The sequence below is a fragment of the Schistocerca cancellata genome, chromosome 4, assembly GCF_023864275.1.
Source record: "Schistocerca cancellata isolate TAMUIC-IGC-003103 chromosome 4, iqSchCanc2.1, whole genome shotgun sequence".
NCBI classification, from domain to species: domain Eukaryota; kingdom Metazoa; phylum Arthropoda; class Insecta; order Orthoptera; family Acrididae; genus Schistocerca; species Schistocerca cancellata.
Genome location: NC_064629.1, coordinates 382,690,037 through 382,717,812, shown reverse-complemented (window position 1 = coordinate 382,717,812; position 27,776 = coordinate 382,690,037). Strand labels below are relative to the sequence as shown.

Genomic DNA, 27,776 nt, shown 5'->3' with positions numbered 1-27,776 from the left:
ATTTACAGTGAACAATCAAGGCTTGCAAATAATACAATGTTTTTCGTGTTTGATGTTTCAGACTTTCAAAAATGGTAGTCCAAAGAGGAGAAGTTAGCGAGATGTAGCTTTGTGATGCATGGTGGTGCGAAGCATGTGAAGGGTGGCACCAAAATCACTTATGTATGTCACAGATCTGGGATATTCATATCTCGGTCAAAGGGCAAGAGGCTACTGAAGTCTCAAGGCAGTAACAAAATGGGTGGCCACTGCACGTCTGCCATTGAGGTCAGCCAAGAAAAAAATGGAACGTGTACTTGTGTTTATTTTAAAACACATTTCGGCCATGAACTGAATATTGGTTTTCTGCACCTTAGTAAATCTGAAAGGGAGATTATTGCGGGTGAGTTCAACATTAGAACAAATGTTTTTGCTACAGCAGTTTTTATAATTTTTAAGGCAATGAAATTTAGTTGCCTATCTAGAATCAACCATGTGTAAAGGTAATGTGTTGTGTTATTCATTCAAAAGAGATTTCTGTGGGTTTGTACGTATTCATTATGTAATGTTAGCGTTATTGGATCAGAAATTATGAATTATTGTCGTAACATATTTTGCTGGTGGAAGTATTACCATCTGATATGACATAATGATTGGCGTTCCTGCTTGTGGAATTCACATGAGGAATGTAGACAGTGATCAGCTTAAATCATTGTGTGATGGTAATGCTATTTTCTTGGAAATGAGTAGTTCCAGTTTTCTACAGACGGGAAAAGTCTGGGAGCACACTTTGAATAACCTTTTACGCTACTTGAATAGGTTGTGGGACTAAATTTTACAGTGAGCGATTCACGCTCAATTCTTGCTTGTTGACTTCAACTTGTAGTGACGAACTAACTTGCAGTGCAGTCAGAGTTATAGGTAGGTTGGGTAAAGCGACTATTTTGTTGCAAGTTGGCAACGCCAATGAGTGTGGTAGCAAAATTGACTTATTAGTGAAGCCTGCTGCAATACAACCTCATTAATCAACAGATGCTCAGATGACCTTAGTCATTTTAAGCTCCTTGCCTTTTAACTGATAGTATTTGCAACCGTTATGTGAAAAAAATGTTTACTTTTTTTGCACAGTTTCGTGCATGTACTAAGATGGAGTAAAAGAAAACACTGATATATCTTTGTTTATAGATGACAAAACAGTGACAATACTTCATCAACAGACTAGAAGGAATAGGTGCTGCACATGCCATTACAAAGTAAAATTACGTAATGTCACAATGATGCTGCTCTGCAAATCCATTTGCTAACCAAATGCTAAACAAAATTCTGAGTAATGTCACAATTCAGGTGTGGAGTCAGAATGAAATACATTGAATGTGTGAAGTTGTTAATATCTTTCTCTTAAAGTATTGTTAACTTTTTGATCATGACTTATTCATAAATTTCCATCAGATTTTTGCTATTGTAATTATTACCAGTTCTTTAGTTTCCTCCACTGCTATACAAGAACAGGCTACCTGGTTCCTCCTCTTGCACCCATGTTTCCTATAATAACAAATTCCTTCCTCAATTTTTTCTCCGACTTCTTGGAGAGATGTCCAGGAAGTATTTTTCTACTAGTCTTTGCCTTTCTGGGTGCGTACACTCGAATAATCGCATATTCCAGGGTAAATCGTGACATTTCAACTGGAACATTATATTTAGTGATCAGTTCCCATTTTTTAATTCTTTGATATTTTCTTTTTCTATCTTTGATATAATTAATACTTTCATATACATTGCATGGAAACCTAGTATATTGTGCTAATTCAGAATGTAATAAATATTTGATTTGAGGTGACAGAAGTGAAAATGTCGCTTGTGGAAGTTTTCTGAACAGTTGGTTTTAAAAGTACAGCTGACTGGCAATTTTAACACTGTGCCATGACTCAATGTGCCAGCCTGTGTATAATAAAATGTTGGTAATGAACTGTTGGCTGATGTTTGAGAAAATAATTTGTTGTTGTTAGTGAATGGATGTGCATTTCATAGTATGTAGGAGATTTCTATTGTTTGTCTTGTACATACGTAATCACTTTTCACTAAACACTTGATTGCAGGACATTTTTAGTTCATCCACCCTGTAGTAATTAGGTGCTACTGTGACCTTAGAAGTTTTGCCCACCACCTGATGTACTCTTCACCTGTTACATTATACACAATTGAATACATGCTGTCTGGATACCTTACCAATATAATTAGAAGTAAAGATACAGTTCAGATCTGTGAAAGGTGTAATTTCTATATACTTGAGTTGTAATGACTGTTTTTGTGACCGTAACATCATAACTTGCAGCAATGATGATGCAGTGTGTTAACTGTTTATTTACTGGCAACCAGTATTTGTCCTGACAGAATTGCGCAAACAGTGAAATATTAGGTATAGATAGTAGTATTTGTTTAATGTTATGGTTGTAGATTTATTCATAGTAGAAATGTTGCAGGTAAAATTGCTGAGGGTGTGACATTCCAGAGGATTTTGGATGATGTAAGAGATTCCATACATTGTGAGGAGGTTGAGAGACTGCACCTCCTTACTCGGAAGGATCTTCACAATATCGAAAAGGAATTTCTAATTGATCCTCACCAGTACCATCCTAGTGGTGAAATTAGTGTGAGTATTTTTTTAGAAAGAATGAAAGACTGTGTTCTGATGCACAAACAAGCTGGTCAAAACATGGGAAATTTATCGAGTGAAGACACAATGATAGTGTTAATGACACCATTCCAAAGTGAATTGCTGAGAAAATTCGGTTCCAATATTGTTTGTGTAGACTCGACACAGTGCACAGACGTGTACAAATTATTAGTGACAACATTGTTAGTTATAGATGAATTTGGGAGTGGTATTCCAGTGGCATTTTGCATTTCTAATAAAGAGAATACAGCCATAATGACACAGTTCTTTACTTGTGTCAGGGAGAAAGCAGGAGTTATCAAATCAACTGTGTTTATGTCGGACGACACAAATGTTTTTCGATGTGCTTGGGCAGGTGTAATGGGTCTGGCAGGACACAATTTGCTATGTACGTGGCATATTGACCACAGCTGGAGAAGCAACTTGAGGAAAGTGCACGGTGGCCCAAACAAGCAAACGCAGGTTTACAAAGCTTTGCGTATGCTGTTAGAAGAAGCAGATATAGAAAAGTTCAGTGAGTTGCTAGAGTTGTTTGAGAGGGAGCTACAAGAGGATGAAGACACAAGAGAATTTGGAATGTTGTTCACAAATCATTACGGATTCAGGCCCCAACATTGGGTGTATTGTTACTGCTGTAATTTAATCATAAACACAAACATGCATCTGGAAGCCATGCATAGAGTATTAAAGTACTGCTACCTTGATGGCAAGACCAATAATAGACTGGGCAAGTTGCTGCTGGTACTAATGAAATTAGTAAGAGACAAATGTTTTGAAAGAATTATTAAGCTTTACAAGGGCGGACATACTCATCGAATAGAGAAAATTCAAGAACGGCATAGATAATCCAAAAAAATTGACAGAGGCCAAATGACGGCCAATAGTGGTGGCAAACGATTTTATGTGAAATCTCAATCAACAAGTGGCATCACATACACTGTTACTTCAAAAGCACTAAAATGTAACCGCAGTTGCAGACTTTTGTGTTGCACTTGTAATATTTGCATTCACAGTTTCTCTTGCTGTTGTCCGGACAATTTAATAAATCTTAACATTCGTAAACACATTCATGCTGTATCAATGACATATGACTTGCATTTCAGTAAAACAGTCAAAGTTAAAGAAACCAGTTTGATAGAACAGGCATCTGCTATTTTGTCCTCAATGAAAAAGCAAAATGATGAGGCAACTGCTTCACGGGGAACACAGTTGAAAGCTAAATTAAAAGTTCTGCAAAACCATGTCGATTCATTAGATACTGAAACGGAAGAGACAGTGGAAAAAGCAGTTGACCATTTGCTGTCACTTGTTAACTCTCGCTCCAAGAAAGAAGGTCCACACTGTGCCAGCAATGAGAACGTGCAAGTGCAACGAACATCTAATAAACAGAACTTCAGGCCAAAAAGTTTGTTTGGTAAAACAACCCTGGCTGAAAAGTCGAATGTTGCAAGTGTTTTGGTGCAACCCGACAGTGAAGTGTTGAGTGTGCATGTTGGCTTTGATCACACATACTCTAAAAATTAAATTTTTACAGTTGTGTGTGCATGTTTGTGTATCATGGTTTATAGGCCTACTGGGGAAACTCGCCATGTAAAACAATGAGTAACGCATCATACTCGGTACCTCAGGGTGATGTGGAAATCCGAGTGTTCTTAATAAAGAAAATGTCACTGTTTGTGTGTTTCTTTTGACTCATCTATCCTATTGCATATAGGTAACAAAATGTAACTGAAATATCTACTATAGAATGCTGGCAGGTCGATAGACACACATACAAACACAAACATACACACAAAATTCAAGCTTTCGCAACCAACGGTTGCTTCGTCAGGAAAGAGGGAAGGAGAGGGAAAGATGAAAGGATGTGGGTTTTAAGGGAGAGGGTAAGGAGTCATTCCAATCCCGGGAGCGGAAAGACTCACCTTAGGGGAAAAAAAGGACGGGTATACTCTCACACACACACATATCCATCCACACATATACAGACACAAGCAGACATATTCAAAGGCAAAGAGTTTGGGCAGAGATGTCGGTCGAGGTGGAAGTGCAGAGGCAAAGATGTTGTTGAATGACAGGTGAGGTATGAGTGGCGGCAACTTGAAATTAGCGGAAATTGAGGCCTGCTGGATAACGGGAAGAGAGGATATATTGAAGGGCAAGTTCCCATCTCCGGAGTTCGGATAGGTTGGTGTTAGTGGGAAGTATCCGCATAACCTGGACTGTGTAACACTCTGCCAAGATGTGCTGGCCGTGCACCAAGGCATGTTTAGCCACAGGGTGATCCTCATTACCAACAAACACTGTCTGCCTGTGTCCATTCATACGAATGGACAGTTTGTTGCTGGTCATTCCCACATAGAATGCGTCACAGTGTAGGCAGGTCAGTAGGTAAATCACGTGGGTGCTTTCATACGTGGCTCTGCCTTTGATCATGTACACCTTCCGGGTTACAGGACTGGAGTAGGTGGTGGTGGGAGGGTGCATGGGACAGGTTTTACACCGGGGGCGGTTACAAGGGTAGGAGCCAGAGGGTAGGGAAGGTGGTTTGGGGATTTCATAGGGATGAACTAAGAGGTTACGAAGGTTAGGTGGACGGCGGAAAGACACTCTTGGTGGAGTGGGGACGATTTCATGAAGGATGGATCTCATTTCAGGGCAGGATTTGAGGAAGTCATATCCCTGCTGGAGAGCCACATTCAGAGTCTGATCCAGTCCCGGAAAGTATACTGTCACAAGTGGGGCACTTTTGTGTTTCATCTGTGGGAGGTTCTGGGTTTGAGGGAATGAGGAAGTGGCTCTGGTTATTTGCTTCAGTACCAGGTCGGGAGGGTAGTTGCGGGATGCGAAAGCTGTTATCAGGTTGTTGGTGTAATGGTTCAGGGATTCTGGACTGGAGCAGATTCGTTTGCCACGAAGACCTAGGCTGTAGGGAAGGGACCGTTTGATGTGGAATGGGTGGCAGCTGTCATAATGGAGGTACTGTTGCTTGTTGGTGGGTTTGATGTGGACGGACGTGTGAAGCTGGCCATTGGACAGATGGAGGTCTATGTCAAGGAAAGTGGCTGGGATTTGGAGTAGGACCAGGTGAATTTAATGGAACCAAAGAAGTTGAGGTTGGAGAGGAAATTCTGGAGTTCTTCTTCACTGTGAGTCCAGATCGTGAAGATGTCATCAATAAATCTGTACCAAGCTTTGGGTTGGCAGGCCTGGGTAACCAAGAAGGCTTCCTCTAAGCGACCCATGAATAGGTTGGTGTACGAGGGAGCCATCCTGGTACCCATGGCTGTTCCCTTTAATTTTTGGTATGTCTGGCCTTCAAAAGTGAAGAAGTTGTGGGTCAGGATGAAGCTGGCTAAGGTAATGAGGAAAGAGGTTTTAGGTAGGGTGGCAGGTGATCGGCGTGTCTATCGACCTGCAAGCGCTTTCTTTTGGTAAGTCACATCATCTTTGTTTTTAGATATATTTTTCCCACGTGGAATGTTTCCCTCTATTATATTCATATCATTAATTTGAACCCAACAATTACGTTTGTTATTGTCACTGTTGCATTTCGAAATCTTTTCTGTCGTCTTATTTTCTCTTTCTGTTTTTGCCAGTAGTTTCACTTTGTATTCACCTTCTCCTTTTTACCGTTATCTACTATACAATTTTATCCCGCCTATATATACTCAATAATACGTAACCCACTTCTAAACCATAACCAAAAAAATTTTTTTCCGCTTTCAACACTACCGCTGCTATAAAATCCAGCGTTTCTAGTTCACAAACAGTTCCTTTCACCTATTAAACAACCATTTCGGCTAATTCTAATAACTTTCGCTTTATTTCCATTTCCGTTTTTCCCACATCACTGATAATTTTTAGCCGCTTCCCACAGGTTTTAACGCCATTATTTCTTCGTCAGACAATTGTTGGCCTCATTTTCATAATCTGCCACCACAAAACCACTCCTTTTAATTCATTTACACGCAGTTTTTTCGAAATTTTCCCGAATTTCTACACCCTTTAACGTGTTTTGGCAGCAACACAACCACCTAACCTTTGTACACATCGTTGTCTACCAACCCAAGTTCACCACAGGATCAACATAGCCCAGCTTTAACCAACACTTTATTGCCTTTTTTCACACCAGATCTCCAGTTACTTTTTAGTTCACCTTTATCTCTCCCCATATATTTTAATTTTCATTTTAGCCTCATGTTACACTTTCCACCTTCTAATACCATGTCACCCTCACAACACCCCCACAACGACCCCATTAAGTTTTATTTACATTCCCTCCGCAAATATGCTTTCGCCTTAGCCAGATTACACTCCCATATTTTATTTTCTCAGGCTTGTCTGACATTTGGCACTACCCCCAAAGGCCTCACACTTAAAGTTCCCATCTCTGGCTGACAACCCTTCTTTCCATCAGTCCTTATACCAGTTCCAAACTGCACAATCCATTGCCCTCACACACCTAATCCTTCACCTACACATCAACTCAGCCAATGAACACACCCGTCAACTCCTATCCTTAATAAAAGTCCTCAATCATTCCTCTCCCACATCCACACCGGCTGTTCAGAGCATCCTCCTACAGGCCAACTGCAAATTAGAACAGCATTCCACCCTCCACGTCAAAAAACTATCCAATCTCCTGGTTTCCCACCTCCGGAAAGGCAACTCACTCACCCTTCACAACCTTTCCAGCAAACGTCAACCTCCTCTCATTGCACACAAACCCAGTCTCTCCCATCTACTCAATCTCCCACTTCCAGCTCCACTCCCTCCAAAACCTCAAAATTTCAATCAACACAATCTGGAAGCACAACACCCTAATTCAGTACTTAACCTTTCCTCCAAACCTCTCTCCCAATCCGAAACCTCTGTCCTATCCAAAAGCCTCACCTTCAGCCCCACTCCCAGATTCAACCAAACAGCCCTCATCAAAGATTTACTGTCCTACACTCGTACTCTCTGCTGGAAATATCACTTTGCCACCAAGAAAAATGATCCTAATCCTACTCCTAATGATCCAACTTCCCAAGACACTATCCAAATTGAACCCTGCCTGGAACAGTTTCGTCCTCCGTCACAGCGGGACCCACCTCCTCTTCCTCAAAATCACCCTCTCCAAACCTTCCAGGAATTTCTGACTTCCAGCCTTGCCTCTCAATCCTTCTCAAGAAACCTTAATCCTACTCCCAACATCACCACTGCTGAAGCCCAGGCTATCCGTGATCTGAAGGCTGACCGATCCATTGTCATTCTTCCGGCGGACAAGGGTTCCACTACCGTGGTACTTGATTGTTGGGAGTGTGTGGCTGAGGGGCTGCGTCAGCTTTCAGACAACACCACATACAAAGTTTGCCAAGGTAATCCCATTCCTGATGTCCAGGCGGAGCTTCAAGGAATCCTCAGAACCTTAGGCCCCCTACAAAACCTTTCACCTGACTCCATCAACCTCCTGACCCCACCGACACCCCGCACCCCTACCTTCTTCCTAAAATTCACAAACCCAATCATCCTGGCCGCCCTATTGTAGCTGGTTACCAAGCCCCCACAGAACGTATCTCTGCCTATGTAGATCAACACCTTCAACCCATTACATGCAGTCTCCCGTCCTTCATCAAAGACACCAACCACTTTCTCAAACGCCTGGAATCCTTACCCAATCTGTTACACCCGGAAACCATCCTTGTAACCATTGATGCCACTTCCTTATATACAAATATTCTGCACATCCAGGGCTTCGCTGCAATGGAGCATTTCCTTTCAAGCCCTATCACCTGACCACCCTACCTAAAACCTCTTTCCTCTTTACCTTAGCCAGCTTCATCCTGACCCACAACCTCTTCACTTTTGAAGGCAAGACATACCAAAAATTAAAGGGAACAGCCATGGGTACCAGGATGGCTCCCTCATACACCAACCTATTCATGGGTCGCTTAGAGGAAGTCTTCTTGGTTACCCAGGCCTGCCAACCCAAAGCTTGGTACAGATTTATTGATGACATCTTCATGATCTGGACTCTCAGTGAAGAAGAACTCCAGAATTTCCTCTCCAACCTCAACTCCTTTGGTTCCATCAGATTCACCTGGTCCTACTCCAAATCCCAGCCACTTTCCCTGACGTAGACCTCCATCTGTCCAATGGCCAGCTTCACACGTCGGTCCACATCAAACCCACCAACAAGCAACAGTACCTCCATTATGACAGCTGCCATCCATTCCACATCAAACGGTCCCTTCCCTACAACCTAGGTCTTCGTGGCAAACGAATCTGCTCCAGTCCAGAATCCCTGAACCATTACACCAACAGCCTGATAACAGCTTTCGCATCCCGCAACTACCCTCCCAACCTGGTACAGAAGCAAATAACCAGAGCCACTTCCTCATCCCCTCAAACCCAGAATATCCCACAGATGAACCACAAAAGTGCCCCACTTGTGACAGGATACTTTCCGGGACTGGACCAGACTCTGAATGTGGCTCTCCAGCAGGGATACAACTTCCTCAAATCCTGCCCTGAAATGAGATCCATCCTTCATGAAATCGTCCCCACTCCACCAAGAGTGTCTTTCCGCCGTCCACCTAACCTTCGTAACCTCTTAGTTCATCCCTATGAAATCCCCAAACCACCTTCCCTACCCTCTGGCTCCTACCCTTGTAACCGGCCTCGGTGTAAAACCTGTCCCATGCACCCTCCCACCACCACCTACTCCAGTCCTGTAACCCGGAAGGTGTACACAATCAAAGGCAGAGCCACGTGTGAAAGCACCCACGTGATTTACCAACTGACCTGCCTACACTGTGACGCATTCTATGTGGGAATGACCAGCAACAAACTGTCCATTCGCATGAATGACACAGGCAGACAGTGTTTGTTGGTAATGAGGATCACCCTGTGGCTAAACATGCCTTGGTGCACGGCCAGCACATCTTGGCACAGTGTTACACCGTGCGGGTTATGTGGATACTTCCCACTAACACCAACCTATCCGAACTCCGGAGATGGGAACTTGCCCTTCAATATATCCTCTCTTCCCGTTATCCAGCAGGCCTCAATCTCCGCTAATTTCAAGTTGCCGCCACTCATACCTCACCTGTCATTCAACAACATCTTTGCCTCTGCACTTCCGCCTCGACTGACATCTCTGCCCAAACTCTTTGCCTTTGAATATGTCTGCTTGTGTCTGTATATGTGTGGATGGATATGTGTGTGTGTGTGTGTGTGCGAGTGTATACCCGTCCTTTTTTCCCCCTAAGGTGAGTCTTTCCGTTCCCGGGATTGGAATGACTCCTTACCCTCTCCCTTAAAACCCACATCCTTTAGTCTTTCCCTCTCCTTCCGTCTTTCCTGACAAAGCAACCGTTGGTTGCGAAAGCTTGCATTTTGTGTGTACATTTGTGTTTGTGTGTCTATCGACCTGCCAGCGCTTTCTTTTGGTAAGTCACATCATATTTGTTTTTAGATATATTTTTCCCATGTGGAATGTTTCCCTCTATTATATACTATAACATTAATTGGACTATGTACATAGCCGTTTCAAATGGTTTTGCTATTTTTCACAGGTAAAGTATGAGTATTCACCAAAATCCTTCAGTACGAATGTTTTCCAGTTGACAACTGAATGAAGTCAAAAAGCAAAATTTGCTTGGACAAACTGAAAATTGTTTATTCAGTTCCAGTTATTTTTTTTTTGTATTAAAACAGCCCCCGAGGATTTATTTTGCTTAATTTCTTGGTCTAATTTTCTATATTTAACATGTCAGTTATGACATGCTTGGTGATGGATGTTTTGTCACCAGGCATATAGCATCAGGTGTGTGGCTTCCAGTGACAAAACTGCAGTTGATGTGTTAACAGCTTGAGCATGAAGTATATGCATCTAGAAGTCTTATTTAAAAAGTGTCCACCCCCGGTAGCTGAGTGGTCAGCGCGACAGACTGTCAATCCTAAGGGCCTGGGTTCGATTCCCGGCTGGGTCGGAGATTTTCTCCACTCAGGGACTGGGTGTTGTGTTGTCCCGATCATCTTCATTTCATCCTCATCGACGCGCAAGTCGCCGAAGTGGCGTCAAATCGAAAGACTTGCACCAGACAAGCGGTCTACCCGACAGGAGGCCCTCGTCACACGACATTTCATTTCATTTAAAAAGTGCATCCAAAATTCTAATGTCTGTCTGAGGAATTTCCATTTAATGTAATGTTTTTGCCCAATAATTCAGTTAATTCTGCTAATCAGTTAACATGGTAAGTGCTGTGAGGCCAATACCAGCCACAGCAGAGCCATCTGCCATGGCTGCTGGCAACTTTGTGACAGTTAAGGGATAATATACAAAAGTGGGCTGTGCAAGAGGTTCAACCTAGTTTTCTTTGGTTAAAGCAATTAAAATCAAACTTGTGAAGAATGTTAAAAATCACATACTCCTCACCATAATTTAAATGTTTACATTGAAATGGTTCTGACATGTGCATAATATATGGAAATGTTATATTTTCTTGAAACCTTAAGAACCAAACCTGTCGGTTGGATTAACATATGAGTAAACCCATCACAATAGCACTATGTTATGCATCAATTAGCTGTAGTTACAGGATAAGTAAACATGTACAGAAAACTTTTCGTATAAATTTTATTATAAAGCTTGCAAAAGTTATAGAAAAGATGGACAACAAGATAAACTTGTGTAGGCATCATTGTAAAAACATTTTTACTTTAAGAAAGCTGAATAGGATAATAATCTCAAGAGTGCCTTAAATTGCATGACATATATCACCAATCAGGTATTTTCTGTTGGAGAAATAGTCTGGTTTTTCACAATTTTTTCATTTGTTCTTGTGAAGAACCTTGTATCAAACAGCTGTTTTTCTACAATCAGTCCATTATTACATGCATGCATGTAGTTTCGGTGACCCAATGGCAGTCGTCTTAAGGCTGTATGCAAACCACCAGATAAACATATCTACATAGTTGATCTGCATTGTGCAGGTCCCAGCAGTTTTGTTATTAGATTCTGTGAATGTCTCCTTCAGTTCCATGTGGATACCTCTGACATAAAAGTATTATGATAATTTTGTTAAATGCTTTCTTGCTGTGTTGTTGACCTAGATCAATGGTGACACAAGAAAATTTTTACTGGATTGGGATTTGAACCTGTGTTTCCTGCTCTCAAGGCAGTTACACTGACTACTTCACTACCCAGACACAGTGCCCATCCCGACTATGTGGATTACCTCAGCAAGTCTCCCATCCGGCCCAAAATTCCATATGTCACTACTACTGCCGTAGTACCCTCACTTCAGCTGTCCATCTCACCGTGTCCATGAGATATTCCTGCAAACAGCTCTGAGTATATGAGTGCATCTGAACTGAAGAAAGTTCCCCAATGCCAAGCTAGGCTATGTTTAGATACAATTGTATGCATGGTGACTGTTCTTTTGGATGTCTGAAAGAGTGGATACCATGCATATAATTGTATAAATACACTCCTGGAAATTGAAATAAGAACACCGTGAATTCATTGTCCCAGGAAGGGGAAACTTTATTGACACATTCCTGGGGTCAGATACATCACATGATCACACTGACAGAACCACAGGCACATAGACACAGGCAACAGAGCATGCACAATGTCGGCACTAGTACAGTGTATATCCACCTTTCGCAGCAATGCAGGCTGCTATTCTCCCATGGAGATAATCGTAGAGATGCTGGATGTAGTCCTGTGGAACGGCTTGCCATGCCATTTCCACCTGGCGCCACAGTTGGACCAGCGTTCGTGCTGGACGTGCAGACCGCGTGAGACGACGCTTCATCCAGTCCCAAACATGCTCAATGGGGGACAGATCCGGAGATCTTGCTGGCCAGGGTAGTTGACATACACCTTCTAGAGCACGTTGGGTGGCACGGGATACATGCGGACGTGCATTGTCCTGTTGGAACAGCAAGTTCCCTTGCCGGTCTAGGAATGGTAGAACGATGGGTTCGATGACGGTTTGGATGTACCGTGCACTATTCAGTGTCCCCTCGACGATCACCAGTGGTGTACGGCCAGTGTAGGAGATCGCTCCCCACACCATGATGCCGGGTGTTGGCCCTGTGTGCCTCGGTCGTATGCAGTCCTGATTGTGGCGCTCACCTGCACGGCGCCAAACACGCATACGACCATCATTGGCACCAAGCAGAAGCGACTCTCATCGCTGAAGACGACACGTCTCCATTCGTCCCTCCATTCACGCCTGTCGCGACACCACTGGAGGCGGGCTGCACGATGTTGGGGCGTGAGCGGAAGACGGCCTAACGGTGTGCGGGACCGTAGCCCAGCTTCATGGAGACGGTTGCGAATGGTCCTCGCCGATACCCCAGGAGCAACAGTGTCCCTAATTTGCTGGGAAGTGGCGGTGCGGTCCCCTACGGCACTGCGTAGGATCCTACGGTCTTGGCGTGCATCCGTGCGTCGCTGCGGTCCGGTCCCAGGTCGACGGGCACGTGCACCTTCCGCCGACCACTGGCGACAACATCGATGTACTGTGGAGACCTCACGCCCCACGTGTTGAGCAATTCGGCGGTACGTCCACCCGGCCTCCCGCATGCCCACTATATGCCCTCGCTCAAAGTCCGTCAAGTGCACATACGGTTCACGTCCACGCAGCATGCTACCAGTGTTAAAGACTGCGATGGAGCTCCGTATGCCACGGCAAACTGGCTGACACTGACGGCGGCGGTGCACAAATGCTGCGCAGCTAGCGCCTTTCGACGGCCAACACCACGGTTCCTGGTGTGTCCGCTGTGCCGTGCGTGTGATCATTGCTTGTACAGCCCTCTCGCAGTGTCCGGAGCAAGTATGGTGGGTCTGACACACCGGTGTCAATGTGTTCTTTTTTCCATTTCCAGGAGTGTATAACTAGTTGTCTTATGACTCAGGTGTCCACGTCAGTCTGAATAAGTCCATGGAATCTAGTAAAAAAAAACTGGTGGCACCTGCACAATGTAGACCAACTATGTGATGTAGTTATCCGGTGTTTTACATATAGCCTTAAGATTAATGGGATGCTGAAACTAGTTGTATATAGTAAAGGATTTATAAATAGAAAAACAGCTGTTTGGTACAAGGTTTTTCACAAGAATTTGAAGCCATCTGAAATCCTTTATCCGATCTCCGATGGATTCACAAAAAAAAAAAAAAAAAAAAAAAAAAAAAAAAAAAAAAAAAAAAAAAAAAAAAAATCATTCATTGCCCTAAGAATTTCTCCGAAAATATTACCCATTACATGGAATGACCAGATGCTGCATTCAGAACAAGAATTTTGGAGACCTATGCAGGACCAATTTGTGGTAAGTGCTAGATCAAAATATGACCTCTTCCAACACCTCTTCATTTTCTACCTCGTTTTCATTACTGTCATGGCTGTTATATAATCCGGATATAGGCCCGACTTGGAGTTGTAGCTGGTTAATTTCTGTAGAAGAGGGCAAAAGGAAGACAGAAGTCCTAAATTTTGCATTTAAGAACTCAATCACACAGGTTGATCACACAGACATACTTGATTTTGTCCATCACACAGACTGGCATGTGATTGAACTTGAACATGGCATCAGAGCTCACTTCCCAGTATTTACAAGAATTAGGTGACTTCTGTGTGCAGATCTGGTGCCAACTCCCTCCAGCGACCTATCAAAGCTTCATTGATTTCATGCAAAAATGCATTGTCACTGTTATCTGTGCTGAAGACTGACATACTGGCTATTAGGTAGATGGTCAAAATGTTCTGGTTAATCAGTGTGTGTAGCTGTACTTTGTCAAGGATAGACTGTAGCCATTCATCGAGTTGAACACTTACTTTCACTTCTTTTTGAGAATATAACATTGTTTCAATCTATAGGAACAGCAAACAATTTGTTAGAGAAATCCCACAAGCAGTATGGTGGGGTCAGTCTGGACCCAAACTTACCAGCTCTAAAAACAACCACTTTGTTTTACAGTTCAGAGTGGAAAGTCTGCAAAGTATGCAGACCTACAGCACTACAATTTTACAAGTATTCAGTCTAAACATAAACCAAATTCCTTGGCATCCGTATGACCCAACCAAACTGGTTATGGGTTAGATAGGCTACACCTGATGACATGGCAGACATTTGTAAAAGAATGAAATGAAGGAAAATTAACTGAGGTGATGGAAAAAAGAGGCAAGGGAAAGTAAAGAGTAAGTACCATTGCAGTAAAGATGCACTTGAATATTGCATAAAGGAAGTAAATTTTGTGAATTAATTGGAATATATTTCAATATCGTGCAGTGTACAGAAACAACTTACTTTCAGTTTATTTAATTATTACTATTTGCCTAAATAAACACTTGCACAATATTGTACATACATTTTCAATAAAAATGTTTTGGTTGCCAGCAGCTTTTCAAGAAGTAATGTATCTTATACAAATTCATCCCACCAAATACAGTAATAAATTGTAAAGTGAAAGAATTAAAATGATTGTTCTGATAGTTTTCTGTAAAGTTATTGGAATAATGGTGTTAACTCATTCTACACAAATTCTGGAAGTGTTTCTTAGTATTCCAGCAGGTTATGTGATTCATGTTTTATGTACTTTTAAATAATTCATAATTTAAGTGAACACTCAAAACAGCAAAAAAAATTATAATAATTCAATTAAATACAAATACAAACTGAAACACTAGCAGGACCATGAAACAAAAAATAAAGATTGAATTTCCAAGTACAGTGTACCATTATATATGTATAGGAAGTTACTTTTATTTTTTAAAATAAATGCAAAAGGAAATAGTGTGCAAGGATTAAATTATGGGTAAATCACCAGGGAATGTTAAGCAAACAGTATATGTTTTAGCCACTTTTGACCAGTAATTAGTAATGTGTTTCAGACATTGCCTATCATCAGAATATCTGTCCAGAAACATCACAAAATATGTATGACACATTAAGTGTACTTAGATTCATAGGCAAATAAGTTAACATACCAGAGAGAAAACTTTACTTCAGAGTATCATGCCAAGTGTTATCTATCATAACATTGGAGCTCTCAACTCACAGCATTCTGCCATCACATAATTTGCTATTACAACATACCACTGACTGACTTGGTTCAATATTTTGACAGATAATTAACAAAAATCAACTGAAAAACCATAAAAACAGCACATCATGCTAAATGATTTTTTATTCCTTTACGAAAACTAATAATCACAATTGAGAGTGCAAAGATCACATTAGAACAAAAGTACAGTATTAATACAGGCATGCAAGAGATGAAGGGAAGGGACAAGGGGGATGTGGTGAGAGGGTTCCAAATTAATCTCAGCTTAAGTAAATGAGAACCAGCAATCTCTGGTATTAATAAACTTAAAATAGGGAATAGAGGCTTACTGTAAGTCTAGTAGGTATTGCACATACACATAATAAGCTGAAGGTGAAATTTCTTTAAACTGCATGAACAGATTATTAAATTATTCCCGCACTTAGGTAAGAACACACAATATATTCAATATAATGCTATTTTAGTGGGGAGAAGCCATTAGCTTCTGTCAAACAGTAGTAAGTCACATATTTAGCTTTTTTTGTTTGTTTTCATAGTTTAATTCTTAAGTTAGAAATGGTAGGACGGATAGTGTATGTGTTGGACACAAAAGGAGCTGGCTGCAGTTCATGATTGGCTGAAGGTGCTTTTAACTACGGTCAGCTGTCTTCAGGCTGCTGCATTCAGGTGTAGTGGTGGTGGAGAAACTGCTGCATTGCTTGGAACCACTCAGGTATCATTTGTTTCACCATAGGCTCTGCTGCTGAGGCACCTTCTAGTGTATCTGATGTGGTGGGTCTGCCCTGACCATAGGGTCAGCGTTGAGACAGATCATTGGGAGAGGGGTGGGGGTCGGATAGCACATGGTAAAGTGAGCATTCACGATCAAGGAAAGATGTAAGCAGAACACGCATTAAAGGGTTGGTGGAAGGAGGGTTGGAGCATGGAGGTGTAAAAAATAAGAGCATAAGAGAGGGATATCTTTGTTTGGTTGTGGAACTACACTCCAGAAAATACCCTCTATATGTTTTGATGGATATCAATGTCAACACTAATAGGTAAATTTGGATATCATCTTATAGTGATTGGTATTGGCAGTCATTAGGTGTAGTATGATGGTCTTTGTGGTACTAAAGTCTGCCCTATGATTTTGGACTTGCCCCCATGAACCATGGACGTTGCCATTGGTGGGGAGGCTTGCGTGCCTCAGCGATACAGATGGCCGTACCGTAGGTGCAACCGCAACGGAGGGGTATCTGTTGAGAGGCCAGACAAACATGTGGTTACTGAAGAGGGGCAGCAGCCTTTTCAGTAGTTACAGGGGCAACAGTCTGGATGATTGACTGACCTGGCCTTGCAACACTAACCAAAACGGCCTTGCTGTGCTGGTACTGCGAACAGCTGAAAGCAAGGGGACACTACAGCCATAATTTTTCCCGAGGGCATGCAGCTTTACTGTATGGTTAAATGATGATGGCGTCCTCTTGGGTAAAATATTCCAGAGGTAAAATAGTCTGCCATTTGGATCTTCAGGCAGGGACTACTCAAGAGGAGGTCATTATCACGAGAAAGAAAACTGGCGTTCTATGGATCGGAGCGTGGAATGTCAGATCCCTTAATCGGGCAGGTAGGTTAGAAAATTTAAAAAGGGAAATGGATAGGTTAAAGTTAGATATAGTGGGAATTAGTGAAGTTCGGTGGCAGGAGGAACAAGACTTTTGGTCAGGTGAATACAGGGTTATAAATACAAAATCAAATACGGGTAATGCAGGAGTAGGTTTAATAATGAATAAAAAAAATAGGAGTGTGGGTAAGTTACTACCAACAGCATAGTGAACGCATTATTGTGGCCAAGATAGACATGAAGCCCATACCTACTACAGTAGTACAAGTTTATATGCCAACGAGCTCTGCAGATGATGAAGAAATTGATGAAATGTATGATGAGATAAAAGAAATTATTCAGGTAGTGAAGGGAGTCGAAAATTTAATAGTCATGGGTGACTGGAATTCGAGAGTAGGAAAAGGGAGAGAAGGAAACATAGTGGGTGAATATGGATTGGGGGAGAGAAATGAAAGAGGAAGCCGTCTGGTAGAATTTTGCACAGAGCATAACTTAATCATAGCTAACACTTGGTTCAAGAATCATAAAAGAAGGTTGTATACATGGAAGAATCCTGGAGATACTAGAAGGTATCAGATAGATTATATAATGGTAAGACAGAGATTTAGGAACCAGATTTTAAATTGTAAGACATTTCCAGGGGCAGATGTGGGCTCTGACCACAATCTATTGGTTATGAACTGTAGATTAAAACTGAAGAAACTGCAAAAAGGTGGGAATTTAAGGAGATGGGACATGGATAAACTGACTAAACCAGAGGGACATGGATAAACTGACTAAACCAGAGGTTGTACAGAGTTTCAGGGAGAGCATAAGGCAACAATTGACAGAAATGGGGGAAAGAAATACAGTAGAAGAGGAATGGGTAGCTCTGAGGGATGAAGTCGTGAAGGCAGCATAGGATCAAGTAGATAAAAAGACGAGGGCTAGTAGAATACCTTAGGTAACAGAAGAAATATTGAATTTAATTGATGAAAGGAGAAAATATAAAAACACAGTATATGAAGCAGGCAAAAAGGAATACAAACATCTAAAAAATGAGATCGACAGGAAGTGCAAAATGGCTAAGCAGGGATGGCTAGAGGACAAATGTAAGGATATAGAGGCTTATCTCACTAGGGGTAAGATAGATACTGCCTACAGAAAAATTAAAGAGACCTTTGGAGAAAAGAGAGCCACTTGTATGAATATCAAGAGTGTTGATGGAAACCCAGTTCTAAGCAAAGAAGGGAAAGCAGAAAGGTGGAAGGAGTATATAGAGGGTCTATATAAGAGTGATGTACTTGAGGACTATATTATGGAAATCGAAGAGAATGTAGATGAAGATGAAATGGGAGATACGATACTGCGTGAAGAGTTTGAAAGAGCACTGAAAGATCTGAGTCGAAACAAGGCCCCGGGAGTAGACAACATTCCATTGGAACTACTGACGGCCTTGGGAAAGCCAGTCCTGACAAAACTCTACAATATGGTGAGCAAGATGTATGGGACAGGCGAAATACCCTCAGACTTCAAAAAGAATATAATAATTCCAATCCCAAAGAAAGCAGGTGTTGACAGATGTGAAAATTACAGAACTATCAGTTTAATAAGTCACAGCTGCAAAATACTAACGCGAATTCTTTACAGACGAATGGAAAAACTGGTAGAAGCTGACCTCAGCAAAGATCAGTTTGGATTCCGCAGAAATATTGGAACACGTGAGGCAATACTGACACTACGTCTTATCTTAGAAAATAGATTAAGAAAAGGCAAACCTACATTTCTAGCATTTGTAGACTTAGAGAAAGCTTTTGACAATGTTGACTGGAATACTCTCTTTCAAATTCTGAAGGTGGCAGGGGTAAAATACAGGGAGCGAAATGCTATTTACAATTTGTACAGAAACCAGATGGCAGTTATAAGAGTCGAGGGACATGAAAGGGAAGCAGTGGTTGGGAAGGGAGTGAGACAGGGTTGTAGCCACTCCCCAATGTCATTCAATCTGTATATTGAGCAAGCAATAATGGAAACAAAACAAAAATTCGGAGTAGGTATTAAAGTCCATGGAGAAGAAATAAAAACATTGAGGTTCGCCGATGACATTGTAATTCTGCCAGAGACAGCATAGGACTTGGAAGAGCAGTTGAACGGAATGCACAGTGTCTTGAAAGGAGGATATAAGATGAACATCAACAAAAGCAAAATGATGATAATAGAATGTAGTCGAATTAAGTCAGATGATGCTGAGGGAATTAGATTAGGAAATGAGACACTTAAAGTAGTAAAGGAGTTTTGCTATTTGGGAAGCAAAATAACTGATGATGGTCGAAGTAGAGAGGATATAAAATGTAGACTAGCAATGGCAAGGAAAGCGTTTCTGAAGAAGAGAAATTTGTTAACATCGAGTATAGGTTTAAGTGTCAGGAAGTCGTTTCTGAAAGTATTTGTATGGAGTGTAGCCATGTATGGAAGTGAAACATGGACGATAAATAGTTTGGAAAAGAAGAGAATAGAAGCTTTCGAAACGTGGTGCTGAAGATTAGATGGGTAGATCATATAACTAATGAGGAGGTATTGAATAGAATTGGGGAGAAGAGGAGTTTGTGGCACAACTTGACAAGAAGAAGGGATCGGTTGGTAGGACATGTTCTGAGGCATCAAGGGATCACAAATTTAGCATTGGAGGGCAGCGTGGAGGGTAAAAATTGTAGAGGGAGACCAAGAGATGAATACACTAAGCAGATTCAGAAGGATGTAAGTTGCAGTAAGTACTGGGAGATGAAGAAACTTGCACAGAATAGAGTAGGATGGAGAGCTGCATCAAACCAGTCTCAGGATTGAAGACAACAACAACAACAACAACAACAACAACAACATGATTTTGAAGTCAAGTGAAGTCAAGTTTGCATTCTTTGCAGTATTAGGTATGTAATATATGTATTGGTTACCTATGCAAATTCCCAGTTGGAAGTCAGTTTGCTATTAATTCAGATAGAACACTGCTGTATAAATTTGGATCATGCCTTTCGACATGTAGTCTGTGGTCTTGTCATAATGCTATGACATAATCTCTTCTGGTTTTGTATTTATTATGACTCCAAACCACCTCCCACCCCCTTGCCATGACCATTTAGTCACTATTTATCTTACTTATATCCTTGACCATACCTCCTCACTTTCCCATTGCTCTTGCACAATCCACCCCCCCCCCCTTTCCCTCCAAACAAACATTCTGTATATGAAATTAGGTCAAATCTGTTGAAGAAATCATCAGCCAAGTCATGAGGATGAATACACAGCATGGCTTCCCTTCTGTGGTGCAACAGGTAAGTTAGAGTGTAAACAGCCAAGGAATCAGAGGAGTCTTTTTGTCACCAAGGAAAATTAAAGAAAGGTCGTGGCCTAACAAACATACTCTCAGGCTCAGTGTACCAGGGATTTATAATATTCCTTGTGAGTATGGTATCAGTTATATGGGACAGCCTATACAAACTACTGCTAATTGCTGTGTTGATGATCATCATTATCTCAAGCATGAAAAAATGAAAATTAGCAGTTTCCGAGAACTGTTTAGTGAGTAACTACAAGATAGCCTTTAAGCAGATGAGAATCTGGCCCATATTTCTAACTGTTGGGTCTCTGTAATTACGGAAGCAGCTGAAATTAGAATGTATGATCACAATAATACACATGCTGGCTATGTATTTATGTTTATTTATTTGCTTTTTTCTAACACAAGAACAGACTACATGAGGGAGTATATAGGAATATAACACAATATTTTCACACAATTTCAAATTAATTAGTATAATTAAGCAATGGATGGAAGCATGCACTTCGGAAAGAAAAATTACAGAGAAAAACTTCACATAGTTCACCATCTGTTACAAGTGATGGCACTGCAAGCTATGCTGAACAGCTTGCAAAAAAGGTGACCTATGGATGCAGAGAGTTTTGCTTTAGCATATGCTTTCTCCGTGATGTAATTTAGCCAATTGCATTGTGTCCGCTGGGCGTAAGTGTGAACCTCATTAATTTTATGACAGTCAGACCTGGCACCTGACAATTGTGATGGAGGCAGTAATCAAAAGCATGGGATTCTATTCAGATTTGATGTGGAATCTTATGAGAGAACTTTTTATCCATGTGAGTAAGATTATTGTGTAAAAGTGATAGTTTGACATCTTACAGAAGCCTCCTCATTGTCTTTGAGTTCACACTCTCATGTCAATATATTAACCCCCTAATTTTATTTGCTGTTAATAAGAAGCGTGAATTTAGGATTATTTGTGAAATTAAATGCCATAATGCTTGCATAGACTGTTTCTCTGCCTGGGGTTCAAAATAGTAATTTACATTCTGGTGCAAAATCAGAATTTTATCCGTGATGGATGGTGCTGATCTCCATGACTGTTCCTTTATTCTACACCCTGTAGTCTAACAGGTTGCTGGCAGGCATCAGACAGAAAACTGGAAACTCCAGATATTAAATAAATGTAATTACTTTTCAAACAGTGATTTACTGCCATATGGAGTTCTACCAAGCGAGGTGGTGCAGTGGTTAGCACACTGGACTCGCATTCGGGAGGACGACGGTTCAATCCCGTCTCCAGCCATCCTGATTTAGGTTTTCCGTGATTTCCCTAAATCCTTTCAGGCAAATGCCGGGATGGTTCCTTTGAAAGGGCACGGCCGAATTCCTTCCCAGTCCTTCCCTAACCGAGCTTGCGCTCCGTCTCTAATGACCTCGTTGTCGACGGGACGTTAAACGCTAATCTCCTCCTCCATATGGAGTTCTGCTACATAGACAGCCACTGCCAATGGGTCTGAAGATGACCACATAAGTGATCGAAGCCAGTCACTACAAATAAATTCAAATTGTGATCAAGAATGATTTAAAGTAAATTATCCAAAATAAATATAAAGTAAAAGAGTATCTCATTAGCCTCCTCTCCTATAATTAATCATGTTTGGACTCAAGGATGCATGTACTGGATAACAGTAATGTTCATATTAAACGGATATTTAACTTTACAGTTATATGAACACCTGATGGTGCTCTCTAAAAATTATAAAATGGTTTGTATGAACTATTAGAGGAAACAACAGTTGAGTAAAAAAACTATTTCTAGCTTTCTGTACTTGTAGTTCCTTCGTCTGGGAAGATTGGGAATGAGGGGAGTGTCACTCAGACCACAAGTTGAGAGAAACCCACCTGTATTGAACACTGATGGAATTCATTCTGGAGTACCACTTGAATTTTTGAGATCCCCACCAGGTGAGTTTAAGGACGAAACCCAGAAGTTCAGAAGTGGGCTTCTAGATTTCTTACTGGTAGGCTCAATCAACATGCAAGTATTATGGAGATGCTTCATGAACTCAAGTGAGAAAACCCCGGACAAACATGTTCTTTACATAGAACACTATTGAGAAAATTTAGAGAAATGTCATACAAGGTACCAATCACCACATACCGTATTGTAGCTAGCAGACTAGGCCCTATGTAATACAGAATACGGAAAAGAACTATGAGTGAATGTCTAATACATTAAAACATACGGTATCACTCTAACGCTTTGTGATTTATTTCAAATGTTTTGTTACACATTTCACTATAACTGATAAACTGTGATTACCAGTGACACACATCTATAACAGTCTCATGATTTGGAGATGTGAGTATTGTCTAGACCTATTAATAATTCCTCATTCAGCTTTGTTTATCACAATGCCATATGAACATAACCCGGATTCTGAAAAACTAGATAAGGTATAGGAAGATGCAGTTCGTGCATAACACTGATATATAGTTCTTTGTTTACACAACAACGACCAAAATTGAAGCATAATGAGGCCTAGATTAGTTGAAAGGTGATAATTTCGTTAGTTGTGGAACTCGTAAAGTCAGAATGCGGAATAATTGTTGTGACAGACGGGCATGGCATTGCCTAATATTTACGTTTGCGTTATATTTGAAGGTACCGTATTTATCGCACTTCTCGCAATAAAACCTAAAAGAAAATGGCAAAAATCAGAAAATATAGTTAATGAATAAGCATTCAAAGAATATTTTGATACATATTATGAACAATAACGTACATAAACTGCAGAAAATGCAAGGAATATGTATGTAACTTTTACATTTGTTTGGTCCGCTTTTCCGCATTTGCTAGAGCTGCAACTGGGTTAGTCTGTCACCGCATTCGCGATTATTTGCATTCGAACCAGGGTTTTAAATTTAACTCCCATAAATTAAGTTCCATTGAATAATCTGGACTTATTTGGCGTTCCAAAATGACAGCTGTGTGCAGATCTACAGGTAATGGCTTTTTAAACTACAGGTGAGCGACGTCGCTAATGTCAATAGAGCTCATTACAGTTCTCGTCACCAGGTAGGACTGCTACACACGTTCTGTCTCCCTGATGACGTCATGAGCCTCAACCAATCAGCAGACCCCATTCCCTGGCGTCCCCTAGACGCAGGTATGCCAGACTGCTTCCCCTCTCTGTTCTTCCGGCGTAAACAGGACGGTGCTGCCACAGCGGTGAGGAAGAAATTAGTCCTCCTCCCTCCCCTTGTTCAACAGGCGCGGACGGCAGGTAGTCGAGGCGCCATGCCACAGTGCCCGAAGCCGCTCCCTCCGAGTTTTGGTTTCGAATCCCCTCTTGGGCATGAATGTTGAGTTTGTCCTTTAAAAAAAAAAGGGGGGGAGGTGGGAGATTTGCCGCCCTCGGAAAGTGCGGCCGCACGTTTCGCACGTGCCTTGCGCCGGCCCTGCAGAAGGCATTTGAAAAATTGAAAGAACTAGTAGTTTCAGATCTAGTACTCGTTTTTCCGGATTTGGAGAAAGAGTTTATCATTTCGTGTGATGCTTCAAATGAGGCAGATGGTTTGTAGCGGCGCGGTTCCTTTTGTCCTTTTCACCTACACCTATCTGTGAACTTGTTGCAGCAGCTCGCCAGTAGGAAAGCCCACCAGAAACCTCGCACCAGGCTGCATACAACGTAACTATTCTAAGAGCCAGGAAAAGGTCTTGATTTTGAATGAAAGGTGAAAATACTGGCAAAACTTCGGTATATTCTGAAGTCAAAAATTACACGTTCACTGCCAAGCGCCGGCCGGAGTGGCCGTGCGGTTCTAGGCGCTAGTCTGGAGCCGAGCGCCCGCTCCGGTCGCAGGTTCGAATCCTGCCTCGGGCATGGATGTGTGTGCTGTCCTTAGGTTAGTTAGGTTTAATTAGTTCTAAGTTCTAGGCGACTGATGACCTCAGAAGTTAAGTTGCATAGTGCTCAGAGCCACGCCCGTGCGAATCCTAACACAGTCATGAACAAACCCTTTCATTCACGTTAGCAAGTTTATGGTAACGTATTTCCCGAAATCTGAACAGCTACTAAGCACGGATTGTTCTTAAATTAAAATGCTCGCCACACTATTAAGTTAATTGGTGTCTAATACACTCAAGTTTTTGTTGACCGATCTTCTAAATATGCCATGCAGAATTACTGTCTTTTCTCATACACAAAATTTCTTAAACAATCCGTATTTTCTAAAAAACACACCTCAATAAATATGCATTCACTTTATAACATTTCTGGAACATGTAGCACAACTAAAACGGGCAAATTATAACTTGCTTCGGAGCTTATGCTACACACAACCGTACAATTGAAAGGCTAGGCTCTACTTTAGACTGCTGTAAGCATTCTGTATCTCGAAGAGAAAAGACGCGCGAAGAATACTCCGTTCTGATTGGTCAGTTTTCTTTAAGGCCACTAGAAAAACATTATTCTCCCGCGTTAGTCCGCGCTTTTCATGAGTAACCAATCAACAAATAAGACACTTTCGAACTGCACTTTCTCCCAAAATAAATATTTAACATTCTGATAATTTGTTTATACTTTACGTTATTAATTATTGTCATTTGCACTCGAATCATCTTTCATTTTACCATGAACTTAACATATTATGATACAAAATTACCAATCGTCTGCATTCACACTGTCTCAAAAATTTCTCAAGCTGGTTCGTACAGCGTTTATCAGTAGAACAATGATCTACATATTTCCTGTAGACCACATTCACGCAGCATTCACACTACTAAAAGCATATATAAAACTGTACAAACATAAATAAACAAAGAAGCCTTCAAGAAATAAACAGAACAATTCACAAAAACATTATCTTGACCTATTTCTTGAATGTCTGTGCACTATTGTCCTCTAGCAGATGAAAATGAGAACAACGTACTCGACTGAACCTGCTTCAGACCATCTGTCACTGTGCACGCATGAGTCATTCTCCCGATACCCAGGCCCCTTGGCAGAGGCGATATTATGGTTGTGTTTTGCGACAGATGGTAGATGGTCAGGAACATCAAGGCAGTTAAACAATGTGGAGCGTAACTACTCAGCAACGGAGAAAGTGATGTTGACGGTCATATATGGTGCTACGTATTTTGGATGTACTTGTGTGGTAGAATGTTTAAGGTCGTGACAGATCATGTCTCATTGAAATAGTTGCTTCGTTTGAAAGATCCATCTAGTAGATTAACTCGTTGGGCACTTAAGCTTAGTGAATTCGAGTACAAGGTAACCCATAAGCCATGGAGATCGGACGCAAATGCAGATTCGTTAAACCGTGGGGTAGCAATGTTAAGTACGCTACGGAAGAGCGTTGAAGAGTGGCAGAAGGCACAGGCAAGGGATAAGGAGTGCCAGGCATTTAAGTCACAGCCACATTTCATTATGCACGAGGATTTGTTGCGCAGAACGACTAGGTGTGGACAATATGTGGTGGTTCCAGAGGGTTTTCAGAAGGAACTTTCGCAGCAATCTCACAACATTGTTGTGACGTCATGGTGGGCGACGGCGATGGACAGACATGTAGCAGAGCAGTTTTGGTGGAGGAACAGGAAGCTTGACGTGGAGCCGTATGTTAAACTGTGTGCCATGTGGTCAGAGGGTCGACATTACGCATCAGAAAGTGTCATTACAAAGATTACCAGAGGTGTCCAGTCCATTTTTTATGGTAGAGTTGTACATGCTCGGGCCATTTAATAAAATATCTGCAGGAAATAGGTTCGTTCTCACGATCATCGATCATTTTTCCGATTTTTGGCAGTGGTGCCGATGCCAGACCAACGCGCTAGTAATGTAGCTCAGGCGTCAGTTCAGTGTGCCAGAGGCCATAATTATGGGCCAAAGTACGAGTTTTGTCTTGGATTTAATGAAACACCTGTGCCATACGTTGTACATAAGGAAGTTACGGACGAGTTCGTTTCATCCGCAGGCCAATTAGAGAACGGAATGTGTGTGCAAGACAACTGCAGATATCTTGAGCTATTACATAGGTTCCAGGCACGGCGATTGGGACGCCTATTTATCTTATGTACAGTGTGCTTGTCATTCCAAGGTTCGTACTGCAATGGGCTTGGCGCCATTTGAGGTAGCGTACTGCAGAAAACTGCCATTTTCCTTTGACGTTTTGATACGTAAATTACGACCAGATGGTGAGTCCATGAGGAAGTTTGCCAGAATAATTAGGAATATTTGGAGGATTGTGCAAAAGGCAAACATGAAGGCGCTAGAACGCCAGGATCATATGAACAGACACATCGGTAAACTGCTGCTATATCGCGAAGGGCAGTGGGTAATGGTCACCAGTCCATATACGTCGAAGTATAAAATGAAGAAATTTTTAACAAAATACCAGGGACCATACCAGGTCGTAGAAATAACCTCACTGGTCAATGTGAAGACACATTACCCACAAAAACGTCTATTATTCACGTCAGTCGTGTAGAACTGATTAAAGGAATGGCAGAAAGGATACCACAGTTATTGGCAACCAACCAGGAGATCAAAGGTACAAAGGGTAAAAATACAGAACCTGGAATTGGTGAGCAATGTGAGGTGCATGATGTGCTGTATAGGTTCAGATCGCATAAGTAAGTTGTACAATTGTAATTTGTTAGTTTTTTTATTTGGTATATCAGGAAGTATGTCTTTGTATTGACATTGAGGTATTTGTTGTTTTTTAGCTGAATTGTTACTTTTTCATATCATTATTCCTGATATTGTTTTTTTGAGGATTGTGCGTTCTCGGGAAGATGGAGGGGGTGATAGCGTAATTTATGATCTGTCTGGGAGGTCAAGTACAGACTGATATGCGAACATGTGAAGCGAGTTTGTTTCTGGGGGAAAGTAAATAGGACGAGTTACGGGAAGGGGCCTTTCCAAGCCCAAATGTACTTCTAGAGGGTGGGTACACATTGGTTATACTCTGTATTCACAACGGAAACTGTATGGTTGAATTGCTACAAAGGAGGCAGCTCGAGCTTATGTGAAGCGGAATGATCATCATGGCACGACTTGTGAAGTAGTCGGGATGGATTTTCGTCTTCCAGCTACACTTCGAGGCTCAGTAGATACGACATTGCCACAGATTAAATTGTATTGGCAGAACGATCTCTGGAGGT

The 27,776-nt window shown here is 41.5% G+C and overlaps 1 protein-coding gene and 1 non-coding gene across 2 annotated transcripts; both read left to right on the top strand.

The window, feature by feature from the left end:
* Positions 1 to 237: 237 nt before the first annotated feature.
* LOC126184215 (uncharacterized) lies at positions 238 to 14,799 on the top strand. Its single transcript, XM_049926583.1, has 3 exons — positions 238 to 382; positions 2,460 to 2,629; positions 14,627 to 14,799. Exons 1-3 carry the CDS (start codon positions 238 to 240, stop codon positions 14,747 to 14,749), a joined length of 438 nt encoding a protein of 145 aa, XP_049782540.1. The 3' UTR covers positions 14,750 to 14,799.
* A 7,042-nt stretch (positions 14,800 to 21,841) lies between these two features.
* On the top strand, positions 21,842 to 21,914 carry Trnaa-cgc (transfer RNA alanine (anticodon CGC)). The gene has a single exon. It is a non-coding gene; the product is annotated as a tRNA-Ala (tRNA).
* Positions 21,915 to 27,776: the final 5,862 nt, after the last annotated feature.

Bases quoted from the DNA above. Each gene is read 5' to 3' on its own strand.
- LOC126184215 (XM_049926583.1), top strand. From the start codon at position 238: ATGGGTGGCCACTGCACGTCTGCCATTGAGGTCAGCCAAGAAAAAAAT. The intron at 383-2,459 runs GTGAGTTCAACA...GAAATGTTGCAG, and splicing joins TGAAAGGGAGATTATTGCGG to GTAAAATTGCTGAGGGTGTG. The intron at 2,630-14,626 runs GTGAGTATTTTT...TTTGTTTTACAG, and splicing joins ATCCTAGTGGTGAAATTAGT to TTCAGAGTGGAAAGTCTGCA.